We start from the raw sequence: 17,771 nt of genomic DNA on the forward strand, positions 1-17,771 counted from the left end.
TGAAAGACTAGAAGAGTCTTTGGGGGTACTGATGAACAGTGTAAGTTTTTGCAGGAAATGCGAGGGAATGTCCAAGACTTGCTTGAGTGTTTCAGAGAAAAGGTAAGGATGCAAAAACATTCATCTCTTAAAAAAAAAAGAGTCTCATAGTTCCTGCCAAAGAGCACATTTTCCTCTGTTTTCAAACCCTGAGAACATACTACTCTTCTAAAAATTTGGTCATTCCAGGATTGAAAAGAACTTCTCATCATGCTGAGCTGGTTGTCAGAAACTTCACAGTGTACGAGGTCAGTGACTTTAGATTGCCTAAAAACTTGCAGATTTTCTGTCTAGAGGACTTTGGTAGATACTCTGGCATTTCAAGTTTACTCAGATGCTGCTTTTTACTTTTGTTGGATGTCAGGTTAGCAAAAATAAGGGCTGAACTATGATCTTGTTAGTTTCTGGAATGTTTTGTGTACACAGTGACAGACTTTTGTCTTCTGTATTATTATAGACTTCCTTCTGCCAGGCGTCACTTGGTATTACTCTGCTCTGAGGGAGAAGATTGTAAAAGTAAAGTGGCTGTTCAAAGACACCCAGACTTGAAAATATCCTTCTTTCATGTGTATGTCCAACTCAAAAACATAATTAGTTTTTTCTCAAGATTTTCACAATGGTTGGATTACTTACTTTGTGGTAAATGTTGTAGGAGCTCCTGAATATATTACCCATTTCTGTATTTATATATATATATATTAGGCACACACAGGAGGGGTGGAATTCAGCTGGCAGTACATGGGCTGTTTCTCTGTTGTCTTCTGACTTGAATACAGTAGCACAGTAGCTTCTAAATATAGAACCTGTCGGAATGACCAAGCAGTTTAAGCTGCTGTTTGCCCAGCTCGGTGGGTGTGGGAGGGGAACAGAAAAGCATTCTGGGTGTTAATGGGGTAGATATTAATTGTCCAGTGTCCCTGGAATTGGGAGAGACCAGTCTGCAGTCCTGTAAAGTGAAGACTGTGTTGTGAACAAACCTGGGAAGTGTGAACCAGTTAGTTCATCCAAGTGATTGATTAGTGTGACTAATTAGTTGCCATTGATTGTTCACTGAGGAAGCCACACTCCTGAGTCTGACAGATTTTGTATAACCAGGAAAACATATTATTAAGAAGTTGTGTAACAATTTCAGTTCGGTTTGAAGGAGGGTTTTTGGCCTACCTAGCTCCACTAGTAAATAAATCAATCCCAGCCATTTGACAGCAAATTAACGAGCCTGGTTGTTAAATTAGCAGCAGCTGCAGTTGCTTTCCTACAACATACCCTTGCTTTGCTGGTAGTTGGTTTTTAAGGATTCTACACTTGGAAACTTTCTCACCCTCCCTGTACCTCACCTGGCATTCCAGTCCGTTGAACTTGTAAGATGTGACTTCTGTCATCTCCTGCTTTTTAGGGGCATTCACAGAGTTTTGCTGTTTCAGGAGGAGGCTGTTGCTGTATTTGTCTGCACAGTGAGCTGCAAAAGCAGGAGCTGATGGGTCAGTCCAGCTGGAGCATTTCATTTATTGTGACATTATTTGGCCAGATAATGTTTGGAATTCAGTGCTTTCAGCACGACAAAGGTACCATCAGATTCAGAACCAGCAGCCCACGGGACACCACAAGGTTTTCTAAAATGGAGGTGAGAGAGGGAGGGAAAAATCAAGTAATCATTGTCAGTTTTTATTTCAATGGGATGCAGTAGGATGGTGAATTGTTGTTGTCTTTTGAGCGTAGAGCTGAATTGCCTTCAGCTGTTTGGTAAAACCTGTGCCCCTGACTGCTTCATATTTAGTGTTGCTGTTATTATTTATAATATATATAATTATAATATATACATAAGCATATAAAATGTGTATGTATACGTGTAATAATATGTGTATATATGTATGTATATATACATATATGAACACATATCTTTAAATATGGTATTTTGAAGGTGTTCTGAATATTAGAATCACTTTGCCCATTGGTGAGGCACAGCAGAGAGTGTCATGCACAGCTGTTAATGCAGAGTTGATTAACAAGCACTGGTAAGGTCAAATCCTCTGTGATATCTTTTTTTCCCCCTAACTAAGAATATGGAGCAGAAGATGCTTGCATGACTTCCTTCAGGAGCAATTACTGTCAAAATTATGCTTTCTGAGAAGGCCAGTGAGTGGTAAGGTGTTTGTGCATTTGGAATGCAGGAATGTGCAGTGGATACAGAAAGACTGAATTGTTCCGAGCCTACTTTGGCAGCACAAGTGATGAACTGTCACTTTACCTCCAAAAGCAGATTATCAAAACACACTCTGTGTCCAAGATGTGGGCTGTAGGTTAAAATTCCCCCTGTGATCTAAATGTTTAGGGAGCTTTCTGCTTTCCTCTTACACTGCTTACAGTGAAAGTGGACAAAAAACCTCTGAAAAACACTGAATTTAAGGTATTGACTAAATAAAACAGGGAATGAGGCCTGTAACTTTATAGTAGTCAGTGAAATTGTCAGCAACTCAATAACCACAGTATTGATTAAAGGCTTCTAATTCTTGTGTTTTACTTTTGAGTGGATTCATATGTCTGAATACATCACTGTTTGGGTTTTTTGTTTGACAATTAGAGAATACCACTAGGGATGCTTTGAAAAAAGTCTCATTAAACTTTTCAGTGCTAGAATTTTCTTTACATATTTAAGAGAAGCAGCTGTATTTATATGGTAAACTACAGTAAAACTGGTATTTTTTAATTATTATTTCTGTTTTCAAAATTGTCTTAAATTCTGAATATAGACGTCCAGTGCTGGCATATCTTTCTCTGTGCTTTTTTCTCCAAAAGAAAGGTGTACATGTACATATTTTAGGTTGGTGTAGAGTAGCTTCAGTTTTAGTCCCTGGAGCCCAGCTGATCCCACAAAGAGCTAATACTTCTTTCCAGCTGATATCTCCTCTGCTGTGTATATCAGTCTCAGCAAGCTGAAATGGCTCTGTAGCCATAATCTCAGAATCTTGTATTTTACTGAAGGAAGTTTGTTAATAGCTGCTGAGTTGCATGCTAAGTTACATCAGGAAACAATTCCTGATTATCTTTTGTTTTGAATAAAACTGTAATTCTGGATGGTTGGCAGCAGTGAAATCTGTGAGCTAAAAGGCTGGCAGACTGTGGAGTGATGAGCATTCCTCTCAGGTAAGAGGGATATGGCCCAAGTGTTCATGCCAAAAGAACTTGCCTTTCCAAATGAAGAGATGGTGAAAAGCTCTGGTTTGCATTTGAATATTTATAATGGTCTAATTTTAACTTGTCCCAGGAAATGAATTTTTGCAACAGTGACTAGTGAACCTGCTATTTAATGGCAGGACTGTTCTAGTATTACCTATTTTTGTCAGAGTTGCTGCTAAAATTTAGTCCACAAAAAAAAAAAAAGTGACAGGTCTGACCTGACTTAACCTGTGTATCATTTAAGGTTATACTTAATGCATAAGTTGCACCAATTGTATTGTTTTAGTTATAGTGATTGTCTAGAGAAACATTTGACTGATTTGAGTTCCAGTTGGCATAACATGGTTATGCAGGACTTGGTTCAATTTCAGTAATAATATTTCAGCATATGCTAATAAGAGTTAGAGCAAAACAATAGCTGCTGGTTTCAGGAGGATGGATTCATGGGTGATTTTTTCAGTGTATACAGTGGGGTTATTTTCTCATTTAAGTATAGAATACTTCTACTTTCTTGTTTAAAGATTGAGGAAACTGTGGGGTCTGAGAATTGTAAACCCTTATAGAACATGTAACGCACTTGGTAGAGAAAGCAAAAGAACTGGAAAGACTTATTGCACACTCTGAAATGGTTGTCTTGCTGTGCAGGCTCAGTCAGTCTACAGAAGTTGCTTTCAGAATGCTCTTGTTCTGGTTGACAGCTGCCAACATTAAATGCTGCACTTCCCACACTTTGGCAGTGCAGATGGTGCAGACGAGGCAAAGGAAAGAGTTTGTGCTGCTGGAGCAGCCACAGCGTTCTGCTTTGCCATAGGAGGCACCCAGAGGCTGGGCAGCCCAAGGGGTCGGTGTTACGGAGTGTGTTGTGTTTATACAGTTCCCTCTGATTCTGCTTTGCCATAGGAGGCACCCCCGAGGCTGGGCAGCCCAAGGGGTCGGTGTTACGGAGTGTGTTGTGTTTATACAGTTCCCTCTGATTCTGCTTTGCCATAGGAGGCACCCCCGAGGCTGGGCAGCCCAAGGGGTCGGTGTTACGGAGTGTGTTGTGTTTATACAGTTCCCTCTGATTCTGCTTTGCCATAGGAGGCACCCCCGAGGCTGGGCAGCCCAAGGGGTCGGTGTTACGGAGTGTGTTGTGTTTATACAGTTCCCTCTGATTCTGCTTTGCCATAGGAGGCACCCAGAGGCTGGGCAGCCCAAGGGGTCGGTGTTACGGAGTGTGTTGTGTTTATACAGTTCCCTCTGATTCTGCTTTGCCATAGGAGGCACCCCCGAGGCTGGGCAGCCCAAGGGGTCGGTGTTACTGAGTGTGTTGTGTTTATACAGTTCCCTCTGATTCTGCTTTGCCATAGGAGGCACCCCCGAGGCTGGGCAGCCCAAGGGGTCGGTGTTACGGAGTGTGTTGTGTTTATACAGTTCCCTCTGATTCTGCTTTGCCATAGGAGGCACCCAGAGGCTGGGCAGCCCAAGGGGTCGGTGTTACGGAGTGTGTTGTGTTTATACAGTTCCCTCTTGATTCTGCTTTGCCATAGGAGGCACCCAGAGGCTGGGCAGCCCAAGGGGTCGGTGTTACGGAGTGTGTTGTGTTTATACAGTTCCCTCTGATTCTGCTTTGCCATAGGAGGCACCCCCGAGGCTGGGCAGCCCAAGGGGTCGGTGTTACGGAGTGTGTTGTGTTTATACAGTTCCCTCTGATTCTGCTTTGCCACAGGAGGCACCCAGAGGCTGGGCAGCCCAAGGGGTCGGTGTTACGGAGTGTGTTGTGTTTATACAGTTCCCTCTGATTCTGCTTTGCCATAGGAGGCACCCCCGAGGCTGGGCAGCCCAAGGGGTCGGTGTTACGGAGTGTGTTGTGTTTATACAGTTCCCTCTGATTCTGCTTTGCCATAGGAGGCACCCAGAGGCTGGGCAGCCCAAGGGGTCGGTGTTACGGAGTGTGTTGTGTTTATACAGTTCCCTCTGATTCTGCTTTGCCATAGGAGGCACCCCCGAGGCTGGGCAGCCCAAGGGGTCGGTGTTACTGAGTGTGTTGTGTTTATACAGTTCCCTCTGATTCTGCTTTGCCATAGGAGGCACCCAGAGGCTGGGCAGCCCAAGGGGTCGGTGTTACTGAGTGTGTTGTGTTTTTACAGGTGCCTCTGATTGACGCCCCTGAGCCCGCCATGCACCAGCTGTACAAACACGAGCTGCCCGCCTTGTCCAAAGACGACAAGATGATGTTAAAGATGAATCTTCGGAGTTTTCAAGCCATTCAAGTCAGGCCATCTTGAAGGTTTTTATTATTCCTTAAACAACCTTGTTTACTTAGTATGATCTAATTGAAATGTAAATCTTTAACATGTGACTGTTTTAAAAGTCTCTCCTTACTCTTGGAATAGGTAGCAGCATGTTTAGATGAAAGTTCTGTAATCTGTTTTGTTTTAAACTCCAAACCACTCTAACTCTGACTTCATCTCTCCTCTCTGTTTCTCTTAACTATATTTTCTCTTTCCTAGCACTGAATGTATATGCATGGTGTCAGTGGAAATAGTGGTAGCATTTGAGCCCCCATTTTCATCTTATGTCAGGCCTTTTTTAAAAATTTATTTTAACCTCCTTGAATCTATAAATGTCATTTAATGTCTGCAGTTAACTCTGTACAAAGTCATGAAGCACTGGACTACACTTCTGTCTAATGCTCTGTTTTGTAGCCAGCATGAGTATTTCATTTCAGACACTTGACTGGTAAAGCTAAAGAACTGGAAGACTAATCAGACTAATACAAAGAGACCCTGTATAAAATGCACTTTAAGATTAGCCAAGCTCCTGCTTACTGTGAGTTTCTGAATGGGTATTCTTACTGAGGAGGTTTCTTGTAGTGGTAACTCTTCAGTATGTGAAACTCGTGAGAGTTACAAATGTTAACTTGGGTGGCAATAGATGTGGTTTTAGGTAGGCCTTTTGGTAGGGCTCTGTTTAGCAGCTGGTCCTACGTAGATTAGGAGGGGCAGGTGTCACCTGACTTGAGCAACCAAAGAAATGTTTCATTCCAGGTACTGGGATATAAGTACAGTAGAGTAGGAGGAGTTCTCCCAGTCCCTCCTGGCTGCTGGTCTGGGACAGATGTGTTGTGTTGCTGTCCTGGGCCAGCCCCAGCACCACCTGCTGCTGGGATCTCACGAGAGTGAAATGTTTGTGCTTCATTTTCTCCCTGCTTGGGTCTGTCCCTCGGGGGATTGAGTTCTCTTGGGTGATTTGTAGCTAGAATGGTGGGATTTCTGTGTTCAACTGGGAGTGGGGAGTTACTGTTTGTTTCTGACTTGTGTAGATGTGTGTTATATTGTAGTTTACTTTTAATTTTCTCTTTTCTGTATAAATACATAAACTTGTTTTAAGTTTCCATTTTTTCCCCTTTTCTCAGTGGGGCGAGGTATATTCTGACTCGGTGTTGGGCAGTTGGCATTTTGCCAGCTCAACCTACCACAGTTTCCCAGATGAGGTTTTATTCAGTACATTAAAAATAAAGAAGACAGGTAAAATATCCTAGTAATTGGAGCCCTCCTTATGCTTTGGAGAGCTTCCCATTTTTAAAAATGGCTTTCTTGTCTGCCCTATTTGCTGATGTAAAATCCTATAATAGAAGCCATTTCCTATTCTGTCACAGTGGGTCCAGAAATGAAATCTTGGTAATACCATTAGCTAGAATTTACCAAGGATGATAAAGTGTTGGGGTGGCAGAGTTGGTTGTTCCTTTACCAGAGTGGTTTGCAGGCACATTCTTTGAGGCCTGTATGTGAAACCCCAGAAATCATGTGCAGGCCTTGCAGTTTTACCGTGAAAGTGCTGTTGTGAGAACTAGAAACTGAATGTACTAGAAATGTTGTTCCTAGAAGCTTCGATTGGATTCTTTTAGACTGAAATTTAATGGGGGTGTGGGAATAGTTTCATGGCCAGGGTTGGGCTTTACAGACAGCTCTTACATAGTATGTGGTAGTTTTGAGAAGGCTCTCAGTAGTTTTGGTATAGAATTGGAACACTGACATAGATGGTCATTAGTACCTGTAATGATGAATTGGTAAATAGATTTAGTCAGAACATGTGAATTTACTCCTGAAGTTTGGATAGGCTGTTTTTTAAATGTTAATGTGTCAGTGGGTGGACTTGAGCACTGGCTGGCATTCCATCCAGTGTTTAAAATTTACCTGGGAAGAAGGAACTGGAAACACTCTTGCCAGCTGGCTGCTGATTTAACTGTGTTTTCTATAACCAGGGACATCTGGAAAGATAACCACAGCTTGAAGAGGAGCGAAGATGATTTATCTTCCTGTAGACTTTCATGTGTTTTAAACTTCAGGCAATCTAAAGCATATGAACTTAGAAACTCAATGAAACTCTGAAATGTTGTGTTCTTACTCCAGTCACTCTTCCCTGCCTTTCTGTTAATTTTCTTTTCAAAAGATGCATGGTGAATATGTAAGGAGCACTTTTTGTCTTAGAAGAGTCAATCTAAGCAATTTCCATTAAAACTGTTTACTTTTTTGTAATTTGGCACTGTTGTGAGATGGACAAGAGTGAGGTCTGGTGAAAACTATTTGACATTTAAGGGGAAGTTTTCCCAAACTCCACTGCTTTCTGTTTTAACATCTGCACTTGATGAATTCAGGCTTCTGTTTTTTTTTTTTTTTTGAAAACTTTGACTTTTTACTTCAATTTACACTTAGCTTAAAAGTAGGTAACAGGCTCTTATGAAACTGCCTCCAGCACATTTATGGAATCACAAGTAGGCATTTTAATTTTCATCGATGTAATTTTACAGGTAAAGCACTGATGGCACCAAATCTTGATCCTTTTGGGCGAGACAGAGCGATCTATCAAGAACAAGTCAAGCGTCGAACTGCAGAAAGAGAGGCTGGAAGGTAAGAGGATGAGATTCCTTGTCCTTTGAGGAGTCTTTGCCTGCTTACATGATGATACAACTGTCCTGTGTGACATACTGACACTTCTGCTGGTATGCTGGGCAGAGGTGTTCTTATACATCCCAACTTACCATGCAAGTGTACAAAACAAGGCACAATTGCAGGATACTGGTTTAATATCACTAAAATAAGCTTACCTGGTCTCTGCTGGTTTATTTTCCTTCTATTGTTTGAGGCAGCAATGGAGTGGAGTATTTGAGGTGGTGACATAGTGTCAGTTCTTTCAGCCTGACTTTCCTTGAATTAAAAGCTAGGACAAGCTTGGGTGGGGGTGTTCATTGTTTAGGTGGGAAGAAAGAAGTGAGAGCTGGTTTATCTTTTTCAGAGCTCGCTGTAGACAAGCAAGAGAGCAAACTGGGAAGATGGCAGATCACCTTGAAGGCCTTTCCAGCGATGATGAGGAAACGTCAACAGATATCACAAACTTCAACTTGGAGCGAGGTTAGAAAAGCTACTTAGGCTTTATCATGAAGTGGTTCGGGTTGGAAGAAACCTTAAAGCTCCTCTAGTTCCAAACCCCTGCCATGGGCAGGGACACCTCCCACTATCCCAGATTGTTCCAAGTCGCATCCAAACTGACCTTGGACACTTCCAGCAGTGAGTCAGCCACAGCTTCTCTGGGCACCTGTGCCAGGGCCTCCCACCCTCACAGGGAAGAATTTGTTCCCAGTATCCCATCTAACCCTGCTCGCTGTCAGTGAGAAGCCATTTCCCCTTGTCCTGTCACTACATGCTCTTCTAAATAGTCTGTATCCATCTTTCTTGTGGACTCCCTTCAAGTACTGTAAGGCCACAGTTAGGTCAGCCTGAAGCCTTCTCTTCTCCAGACTGAGCAATCCCAATTCTCACAGCCTTACAGAACAAAATACCGAGTCTTTGGCAGGAAAAAAAAGAATAAGATTCAAATGTAATCCTGTCTCTATATGTCATCATATTTTAGAGAAAGTTTAGGAGCTGTTCATTCCTGAGACTGAAGTGTGACCAGAACAGTCTCTTTCACCAGCTTGGTGCAGCTTGCAGCCAACTGAATGCTCCATTTTAGTGTGATTCTTTTTATTTAATGTAGATGTTATTTCACTGGTAGGCAGTAGTCTCTGGGACCTTCAGTAAGTCTTCCTTCTAGTGTGTAACAAGGTTTATTGTTCTTGAAATGCCTGTTTGTGTTGCCTGGGAAATTTTGAAAACTTTAGTGCTTTAGAAACTTTTTTTGGTTACTTGGAAGTATTTTGTGGAGTTTTGCATGAGATTCTAGCAATGCAATGACAGAAATTTTGTAGAGTCTTGTTACAGCCTGGCAAAGTTTGCTGATGATAGAAAACAATGTTGAATACAAACATTGCAGAAAAAATCTTGTGGCACAATTACCATTCTCTTTGATTAAAGAGTTTAACCAGATTAGAAGAAAGGAGGAGGAGGAGAGCAGCAAGCATCAGATACATAGAATTTCTTGTGTTGCATTTGAGGAGGGACTGAGCAGTTCTGATTGCTTCAAGGTGAAGAATATGAGATGATATGAGTACTGGGGATCATAAAATTAAGTGATAGGAGAGGTTTAAAATAAAAAGGTCACTTCCCACAGAGAAGGTAATAAATGTCAAAGTCATTGCTGTAGGTAGCTGTAGAGACTGAAAATATGAACAGATTAGAAAGCAGTTAGATGAACTGTCTAGTTGTCAGCTCCTTTGGAAGTGCAGTTTTCACCTCTTTAGTTGCTGGCTGATTTACTGAAATTGTGGGTGCAGGGAGAGCTTCTTGATAAACAGAGCAACTGTTTAGAGTTGTTAGGTGCTATAATTATCTTTGCTAAATTAAATTATCTAGATTAAAACTCAGTGTGGCTAAATTCCTCTTGGTAATTTGGCACTTCCATGTGTGCAAAAGCGTTTTGTAGGAGTTTCTTCAGTTTCTCAGTAGGTACAGTATTTTTAAAACCTTTTGTTAATCATTCATAATGGTCATGTTAGTCCAGAAACAGCAGTGAGCTCTGTGGAACAGAGGGGTGCACTTGGGACCTGCCAGCTTTATATTTATTGTCTTTTCTTGATCCCAATATGAACAGTGTGGTTATATGACAAAGTCTCCTGTTCCCTCAGCTCTTTCTCTACCTGCCGTGTGTACCAGTTGTGTTCGTTATGTACAGGTTGCTGCTGTAACTGAACAACTGTTGCTGCAGCAAATATGACTGATCAAAATGAAACTAACCCTGGGAAGTAGAAAAGATGAAAGGAAAATTATATGTAGAGAAAAAGGTCTGGACCGTAAATCAGAACTGTAAATAAAAGAAAAACAGTAAAGAAGGTGCTAAGGGATTATGATCATTGCCCAGTGCTAACAGGCATGTTCTGGGCAGGAGTTTAGCACGGTGTCTGCTCTGTCTGAGCTGCCATTTCCGTTGTCTTATCTGAGATGCCTTCCTGTGTTTGCATTTGGCTCATCAAAGATGTAAGATAATTTGGATTAGAAGGGACCTGGAGATGAGCTGTTCAAAGCTCCCATGCACGAGGCCAGCATGGAAGTTCAGTCCACTCTGAATACAGAACAATTCATCATCACTCGGGCATCTGGTAAATGAAGATCATTTAATGAAGTATTTGAAGTAAGACAGTCTGTTGGAGAGTACTCATGTGCTCATGGTTCTATTGCTTTGTGTATTTGAGGCAGAAGTAACAACTTTTAAAGGTGGTGTTTTTTGGTTTGGTTTATAGGAGTTAGCTTATGTCAGGGAGCATCAAAGAATGTCTTGAAAGAGGTATTACAGGAAATAAGTAATTAACTTCTTGCTTCTTTTCTCCCCTGCCAGATCGTATATTGAAAGAATCCAGCAAAGTTTTTGATGATGTTTTGGAAAGCTTTTACTCAATTGATTGTATTAAGTCACAGTTTGAAGCTTGGTGCTCCAAGTACTTTGCTTCTTATAAGGATGCTTATGTTGGCCTCTGCTTACCAAAGCTGTTAACCCTTTAATCAGACTTAAGCTGCTTATCTGGACTCCTCTGGAGGTGAGGTCCTCTTCAGGTAGCTTCTGCTGAAGGTGTGTTCTTGGGCTGAAGTTTAAAACAGGCACCTCTCTTGGGGCAGAGCTTTTGTGGAGTTTGTGGACTTCCAGCAGGCCAGAGTTCAATTCAGCACATACCACTGTCAGCCAGAAAGGTCCAACAACATAAATAAATGTGTCCTGGCCCATGGCAGTGAGTTGGAACTAGGTGATCTTTAAGATCCCTTCCAACCTGAAGCGTTCTGTGGTTCTGTGGAAATGCATTTAGGCTCTACAATACTTCAGAGAAAATTGTGACTAGATATGCTGTGTCTTCAGAAGTTGAACTAAGAAGCCTGTTCTTATGTTGAGTTGCAACCGAAGTCTCTAGGTTATATATCTTCCTTTCTGTCACCTTGTCAGGACCCGCTCCTGGGAAGGGAGACAGGGGTAACCTGGATCACAACATTTTAAAGATAAAGAACATGCAAACAACCCAAAAGAAAAATAACCAGCATAACTTTTCAGTCTTGCTGTTACTTCATGTTCTCAAAGGACAATGAGAACCAGTCATAGCAGCTGTAGAAGCCTTTATCGGTTTCATTTTTTCTGCTGGCAGACGTCTGCAAAAAAGGACACATCTGGCCGCTGTGGACTGGTTAAACAGGTTTGTGGTGGGGCTGAGGGGACCCCAGTGTTGGACTGCTGGGGGCAGCTGCCCTCAGGGGGTGATTGATGCTATTCAGTTTCTGATTCACGGTCCTTACTGCTGTATTTTGACTATGTTCTCTGAATGGCCTTGCTTAAATTCTGTTAGTTCTTCAGAGGGATACAGGGGTTTGTTAACATCAACCGGTCTGGGGTATTCCTAATTGATGTAATTCACAGTTTTTCATTGCAAGCTTTTAATTTTTTATTTCCTCATTTTGTAATGTTGAAGCAACAGATTTATTTTCTTTTCCCCCGAACTGCTTCACGTTCATCAGTCGACTGTGGGAGTTCTTTTCCTAATTGCTCCTGTAATTCCTTTATCTGCACCTTAAAAGGGCTCGAGCACTGCAGGGATGGCCCCAACTGCCCATCAGGGGTATAATGCAAAAGTCAAAAGCCCGCAAAGTTTCTTAGAATGCATAAATCATTAACCGTTTCAGTCTCTGACACCCCTGCACCTTCATGCCCTGTGGAACTCTGGCTGGCAATATCCCAGTCTCCCTCCTAGTCTGCATTACCCAGTTACCAGGTGGGGAGCAAGGGAAAAGCAGACATTGCTGCAGCCCAGTATCCTGGCCCATGTTCGTTCTGCAGCCTGCATGTTGTGCTTACATGAGCTGCCACCAGGACAAACAGTTCAGGTACCTTTTGACTTCTGCTCTCTTCTTTTTTTTTTTTTTTTTCAGAAGTGTTTTCTTAACTGCTAAGAGAAATTTTTTAAAAGGGAGTTTTCTGTCACCTCTGCTCTGATTGCAGAGGGAGGGAAGCGTGAGTCCTCTTCAGAGGGAATCCAGAGTATTTAATTAATTTGTTAATTTATTATGATTTACTTCATTAATCAAACCAGGGAACATCTGAAATATATCCTCATTAAATTTAAAACCGTTTCTGCACATTGTCCCTTCTGCCTTGTCATTTCTCAGTGAGTTTCCAGGCTGACAAAACAAAACTCAGGTTAGTTAGAGACATGGTACAGAATTCTCAAGTCTAACTGTGTTCCCTCCTGACTGTTGCTGGTCCTGGTAAGCACTTTGTTAAGTTAGAAAAAATACAAGGTGCTCATAAAGAGATGTTTTGAATCCAGAAAGTATAATTTTGTAGTTCTGCACAACTGAACTGTAATTCCCACTTGTACCCTGATCTCTGGGGTTTTCTTTTTGGTGTAAGTACAAGTTAAAATCTGTGGGGCAACAACTGTGAAAACAATCAGGTTTCTGCTATTTTAGGTTTTCATTCTATCGGTGACTGTGGGCTAAGAGAGTGAATTGGTTCATCTGGTTGAGTGTTTTAGAGTTTGTTTTGTGAGTGTATGATCCTTGCATACGTGTTGCTTCTTGTATGTGTTGACTCAAATCTCTTTTTAGGTATCGAACTCAAATTCTCTTATTAGGGCAAGTGTCGAGATTTTGAAACAATGTTGTGGTTTGAATCCTTTGCTGTTTTACGGCTGTGAAGAGCAGGAGCAAGTGAAAGATGATGCTGAGATTTCACTGTTGCCTACCATTGTAGAGCGAGTTGTTCTTCCTAAATTAACAGGTATAGGTTTGGAAAATGGTGGGGAAGGGGTTGTGGAATCTCGTGCTTGTTTGTGCTTTCAGATTTTACTGTTTTGTAAATAAATGAATGATCAATACCTGTATTTGAGTATGTTCAAGGGGGGGTAATTCTTTACTCTCTTACAGTGATTTCAGAAAATATCTGGGATCCTTTTTCTACCACACAGACATGTAGAATGGTGGCAATTGTACAGAAACCAGTAGATGGATACCCCTCAGTGGTGAATGCAGAAAACAAAAACACACAAGTGAGTTGGGTTTTTGCATAAGTTAAGGAATTTGAATATATTTTTACTATACTTAATGCTGGAAAACAGAGGAAGAAAGAGAAGTTTTCAGTTTATTTGATGCTCGGCAGCTTGGTTGTGAACAGTCAAGTATGGTGATAGATTAAGAGAAGGAACTCAGTGAAACCTCCCCAGAATAGATACTGGAGATAAAAAGATACACCAAATGTAAGACTTGTTGGTCTCCAGTTTTGCTTTAAGGGTCTGCTACAAATACTGTGTTTTCTTTCTTAAGATCTCTGCAATCTTTTCAAATGCAGTGCCTGGAAATTGGGTAGTTTTACTTTGCCTTCTGTGAGTGCAGCAACTGATGTTAAGAGTTCAGGCTTTAATGGAACCTGTCAAAGTTCAGATGTTTTCATTATTACAGGCTTCTTCCCTTAAGACTGGATGGGTGCTTAAATATGTGTGCCCTTACTGTTGGGCTCACAAATGTTCTTTATTGTTTTAAAAATCAATTTCCGATTTTTAACTACTAAGCAGTGCCTTGGACATCTAAAAATAAAATGATCTGTTTCAGATGCTTTTGAAGGCATTATTGCTAAGAATGAGGAGAACACTAGATGCTGATGTATTCATGCCCTTCTATCCAAAAAAGTAAGTTTACTTTCAACTATGGTGTTAGATTTTCCTTAGCAAGTTGCTGCCTTCTGTCCACAGTTAACAGGGTTTTTCCCAGTGTGGTTCAGTGCCTGGATACAGGACATCTTTTTGTTATCCTCCTGGTAGAATTTAGCAAAGACAAGAAGGATGGAAGGGAGTATTTATGGAAATGAATTGTGTGCTGGAAACCAGCAAATTGCAGACAGAGATGTGGTCTTGGTTGCTCATTAAGAAATCTCTTTACTTTGCAGCATCTTAGAAAACAAGAACTCGGGTCCATATTTGTTTTTCCAACGTCAGTTTTGGTCCTCTGGTAAGGTGAGTAAATACATCTGGTAAATGGTCTGAGACAGTGCAGCAATAAAATACTTCTCAAATTTGTGGAAAAGGGTAGATGGAAGCTGCTGTAATCTCTAAATGAGGATCCTTAGTCTTTGGTAATGCACTGTGAGGGAGACTGTATTCTGAATAGGTTTGCAAGATATTTTAAAATATTAAATATTTTTTAAATGTTCATGTGTTTGATCAACTTTCTGGTTTCAGTAAGTCTTGAAATGCCTATTTTCAGTTATTAGGAAACTTTCTCCAGTGGTATGGGATCCTTTCAAATCAAACTCTCCAGGAGCTGTGCATAGATGGGCTGCTGAACAGGCACATTCTTATGGCTTTTCAAAACTCAGAGTATGGAGAGGACAGCATGAAGAAGGCTCAAAGTGTAAGTAAAATCAAACAATGTTTAAAATCACCGATTGCAATTAAAGGAAAATGTGGTTAAAACTTGAAGTTGCCTATGAAATCTCGGGTTTGGTATTTCAAAAGTTGTAGTGTCAGTGAAAAAGGGATTTTGTATTTTTTAACACACAAACTAAAGAAAGAAACTTCTCTGGCTTATACCTGTATTTCGTGTAGGTATTTTGTGGGTTTCAGTGTCACACTGCTTGGATTTTGGATACTTTTTTGGTAGTTCTCTCATTTTTTCACTCAGTTGGGTCTTGTCACCTCAGTCTCAGCTGGCAGATTTCCCCAATCATGTTACATAGTTTGTAAGAATTTTCTTACATTGTATTTAACTTTCTTTTCCTGTTCTGCCTGGGTAATTGCTTGCTTTCCTAACAGTGGTTCAGTAATCTAAGAGGAGACAAGACTATTTCCCAGCTAGAAAACTCCTGTAGATACCTTGCTCACCTGGCTGATACAATTTACAGACACAGCATTGGTTGCTCTGATGTAGAGAAGAGAAATGCAAGGTAATTACCTTGAGTTAAAGCAATTGCAGTTCTTGTCATTTGTTTTATTTTGCCTGTACATGCAAACATGAGTAACTGTCTCCATCCTGTGGAGTGTCTTTGGAAACTTCTTTAAAAGGAGACTTCCAAAATGTTACCGTGTGGTACATGGGGATATATTTAAAGTGTCTGGACACAGCACCTCCTGGAAATACTGAAACACTGATGATACCTGTTGTACCACTGCTCAGTGTCACAGACTCTTAAGGGGGTTTGTAAAATGGAAGGAGAGGGACTTTTTATATGGGCAGATCATGTCCACTCAAGGGGCAATGGTTCTAAACTGCAAGAGGAGATATTTAGGTTGGATTTTAGGAAGACATTCTTCCCTGTGAGGGTGGTGAGGCACTGGCACAGGTTGCCCAGGGAAGCTGTGGCTGCCCCATCCTTTTAAGTGTCCAAGGTCAGGTTGGATGGGGCTCGAAGCAACCTGGGCTGTGGAAGGTGTCCCTTCCAAACAAAACCACCTTTTATTCTGCCAAATTTTGCAGCTACTGCATGTGGACTATTTCACCCTGTGAGCCCTGCTGATTCCTGCATAATGGCTTCTGAATTGCAAACTGTCTTTCCTATACTGTACAAACCTTCTGATTTCATTTACACAACCAGCTGGATGAACTTTTTGGCCTTAGATCCAAGAGTCACTTTGCTTGAGTCCCATAATGAGCTTAATTAGAAGTTCAGATTAGACACATCACTGCTGGCCTGTAATGGTTTGGCAACAGCACAGGAATAAAGAATCTTCCAGTCTTGTTATACTCTTGTGTATCAGTGTAGCAATTTGTGTGTGAAGTTCATTGAAATTTTTGAACTCTCTCTTTTGGTAGTCTGTGTCTAGGTTTGAAAGAACCTTTTTTACCAGGTGTAAGTACAAACTTGGTAAAAGTTTGTATTGGGAGAGAAACATGCAGTTAGCCTTATTTTCATGGGAAGTTCTAATTTAATTTCTGTCTTCTGTCCTGCCTTTTCCCAGCATTAAACAAATCTGCTGCTGTTGCCCTAATTAAGCAACTCTAATAAATCTGAGGCAGGAATATTTATGATATGGCTTTCATGATGTAGCCTTCTGTTGGGATATTAATCCATGTCATTGATTGTTCTACCCCTTTACTGACTTCTCCTCCCTCCTTTTAGGGAGCACATCCAGCAGGTCATAAAGCTCCTGGCGAGTACCCGAGCCCTGAATCACGCCGAGACAGTTGCAAATGATCACAATGTGAAAGAGGTAAAGATTTTAATAGAGGGAAAAGAGACTTTTCCCACAACTCATTTTGAGCTTTAAAAACCATTCCTGATGTGTAATTTATGTACATATGTAAAGTTTCTTAAACTGTATAGTATTGATCTTTGTTTCAATATGAAGTGCATTCTTATAGACAGCACCCTGAAAAATAAAAATCATTGACTTCATTTAAAACAAAAATGGAATCCCAAGATTTTCATCTTTCCAGAAGCCACCTTTTTCTCCAAGTTTCTCAAAATCTTGTTTACAAGAATACTTTGTGCCCATGATCAGTAGTCCTGTACTGCTGTTAATTGCTCCATGGTTACATGGCATGTGTATAATATACTTTGTGTAATACACTGTATGCATTTATTTATAACATCATGTTGCTTTCACACTGGGTATAAAGATGTATTGTTGCATTAAGCTTTTCATTTGCTAAAAATTACTTATTTTGACAATAAAATGATCGTACTGTTGGTCAAAGGAACTGGTAAAACATTCAACTGTGTGAAAATTGTGAGCTCAAAAGTACACACATTGGAATGGAACCTGACCTTTAAGAAGCAGCTGGGCTGCACTCCAAGTGGAGCAGGTAAAAAGTGGTTTGCATTCAGAATATCAACTCAGAAGACTGTTTTTCAAAAGGGAACTCCAAACTCAATGCTGAATTATTTTAATACAGTCAAAGAATGAGAACTTGTGCTGATGGTGCACGTGTTCATGGCAGCACTTCCTGAAGTCCAGACACGTGTAAGTTGCTCAAATCCACTTTGTGTCCCATTTTGGGGTGGGGGGGTTGTGGTGGTTTTCAGGGTTTTGTTGGTTGGTTTTCTAATGTAATCCATGGAACCTGCTTCTTCAGATTAGTGTGGCTAAAGATGTCAAGAAGAATGAAGGTGAAAAAAGCTTGGAAGTACTTATATTTTAGTAAATATTCAAATGTTACACTTCCCACTAAATA

At 40.9% G+C, this 17,771-nt stretch overlaps 1 protein-coding gene across 1 annotated transcript; it reads left to right on the forward strand.

Moving 5' to 3' along the window:
* The first annotated feature begins 109 nt into the window (after nt 1-109).
* On the forward strand, nt 110-16,871 carry LOC139685249 (PAX3- and PAX7-binding protein 1-like). The gene is given in 14 exon segments (XM_071581906.1): nt 110-607; nt 5,343-5,482; nt 8,006-8,105; nt 8,491-8,606; nt 10,966-11,115; nt 11,118-11,164; nt 13,241-13,282; nt 13,284-13,386; nt 13,533-13,654; nt 14,214-14,290; nt 14,548-14,614; nt 14,865-15,011; nt 15,413-15,543; nt 16,717-16,871. Coding segments are annotated over 12 exon segments (1,239 nt in total). The 5' UTR covers nt 110-607; nt 5,343-5,482; nt 8,006-8,016; the 3' UTR covers nt 16,865-16,871.
* The last annotated feature ends 900 nt before the right edge of the window (nt 16,872-17,771 follow it).

Source organism: Pithys albifrons, unplaced genomic scaffold (genome assembly GCF_047495875.1).
Source record: "Pithys albifrons albifrons isolate INPA30051 unplaced genomic scaffold, PitAlb_v1 scaffold_46, whole genome shotgun sequence".
Taxonomy (NCBI): domain Eukaryota; kingdom Metazoa; phylum Chordata; class Aves; order Passeriformes; family Thamnophilidae; genus Pithys; species Pithys albifrons.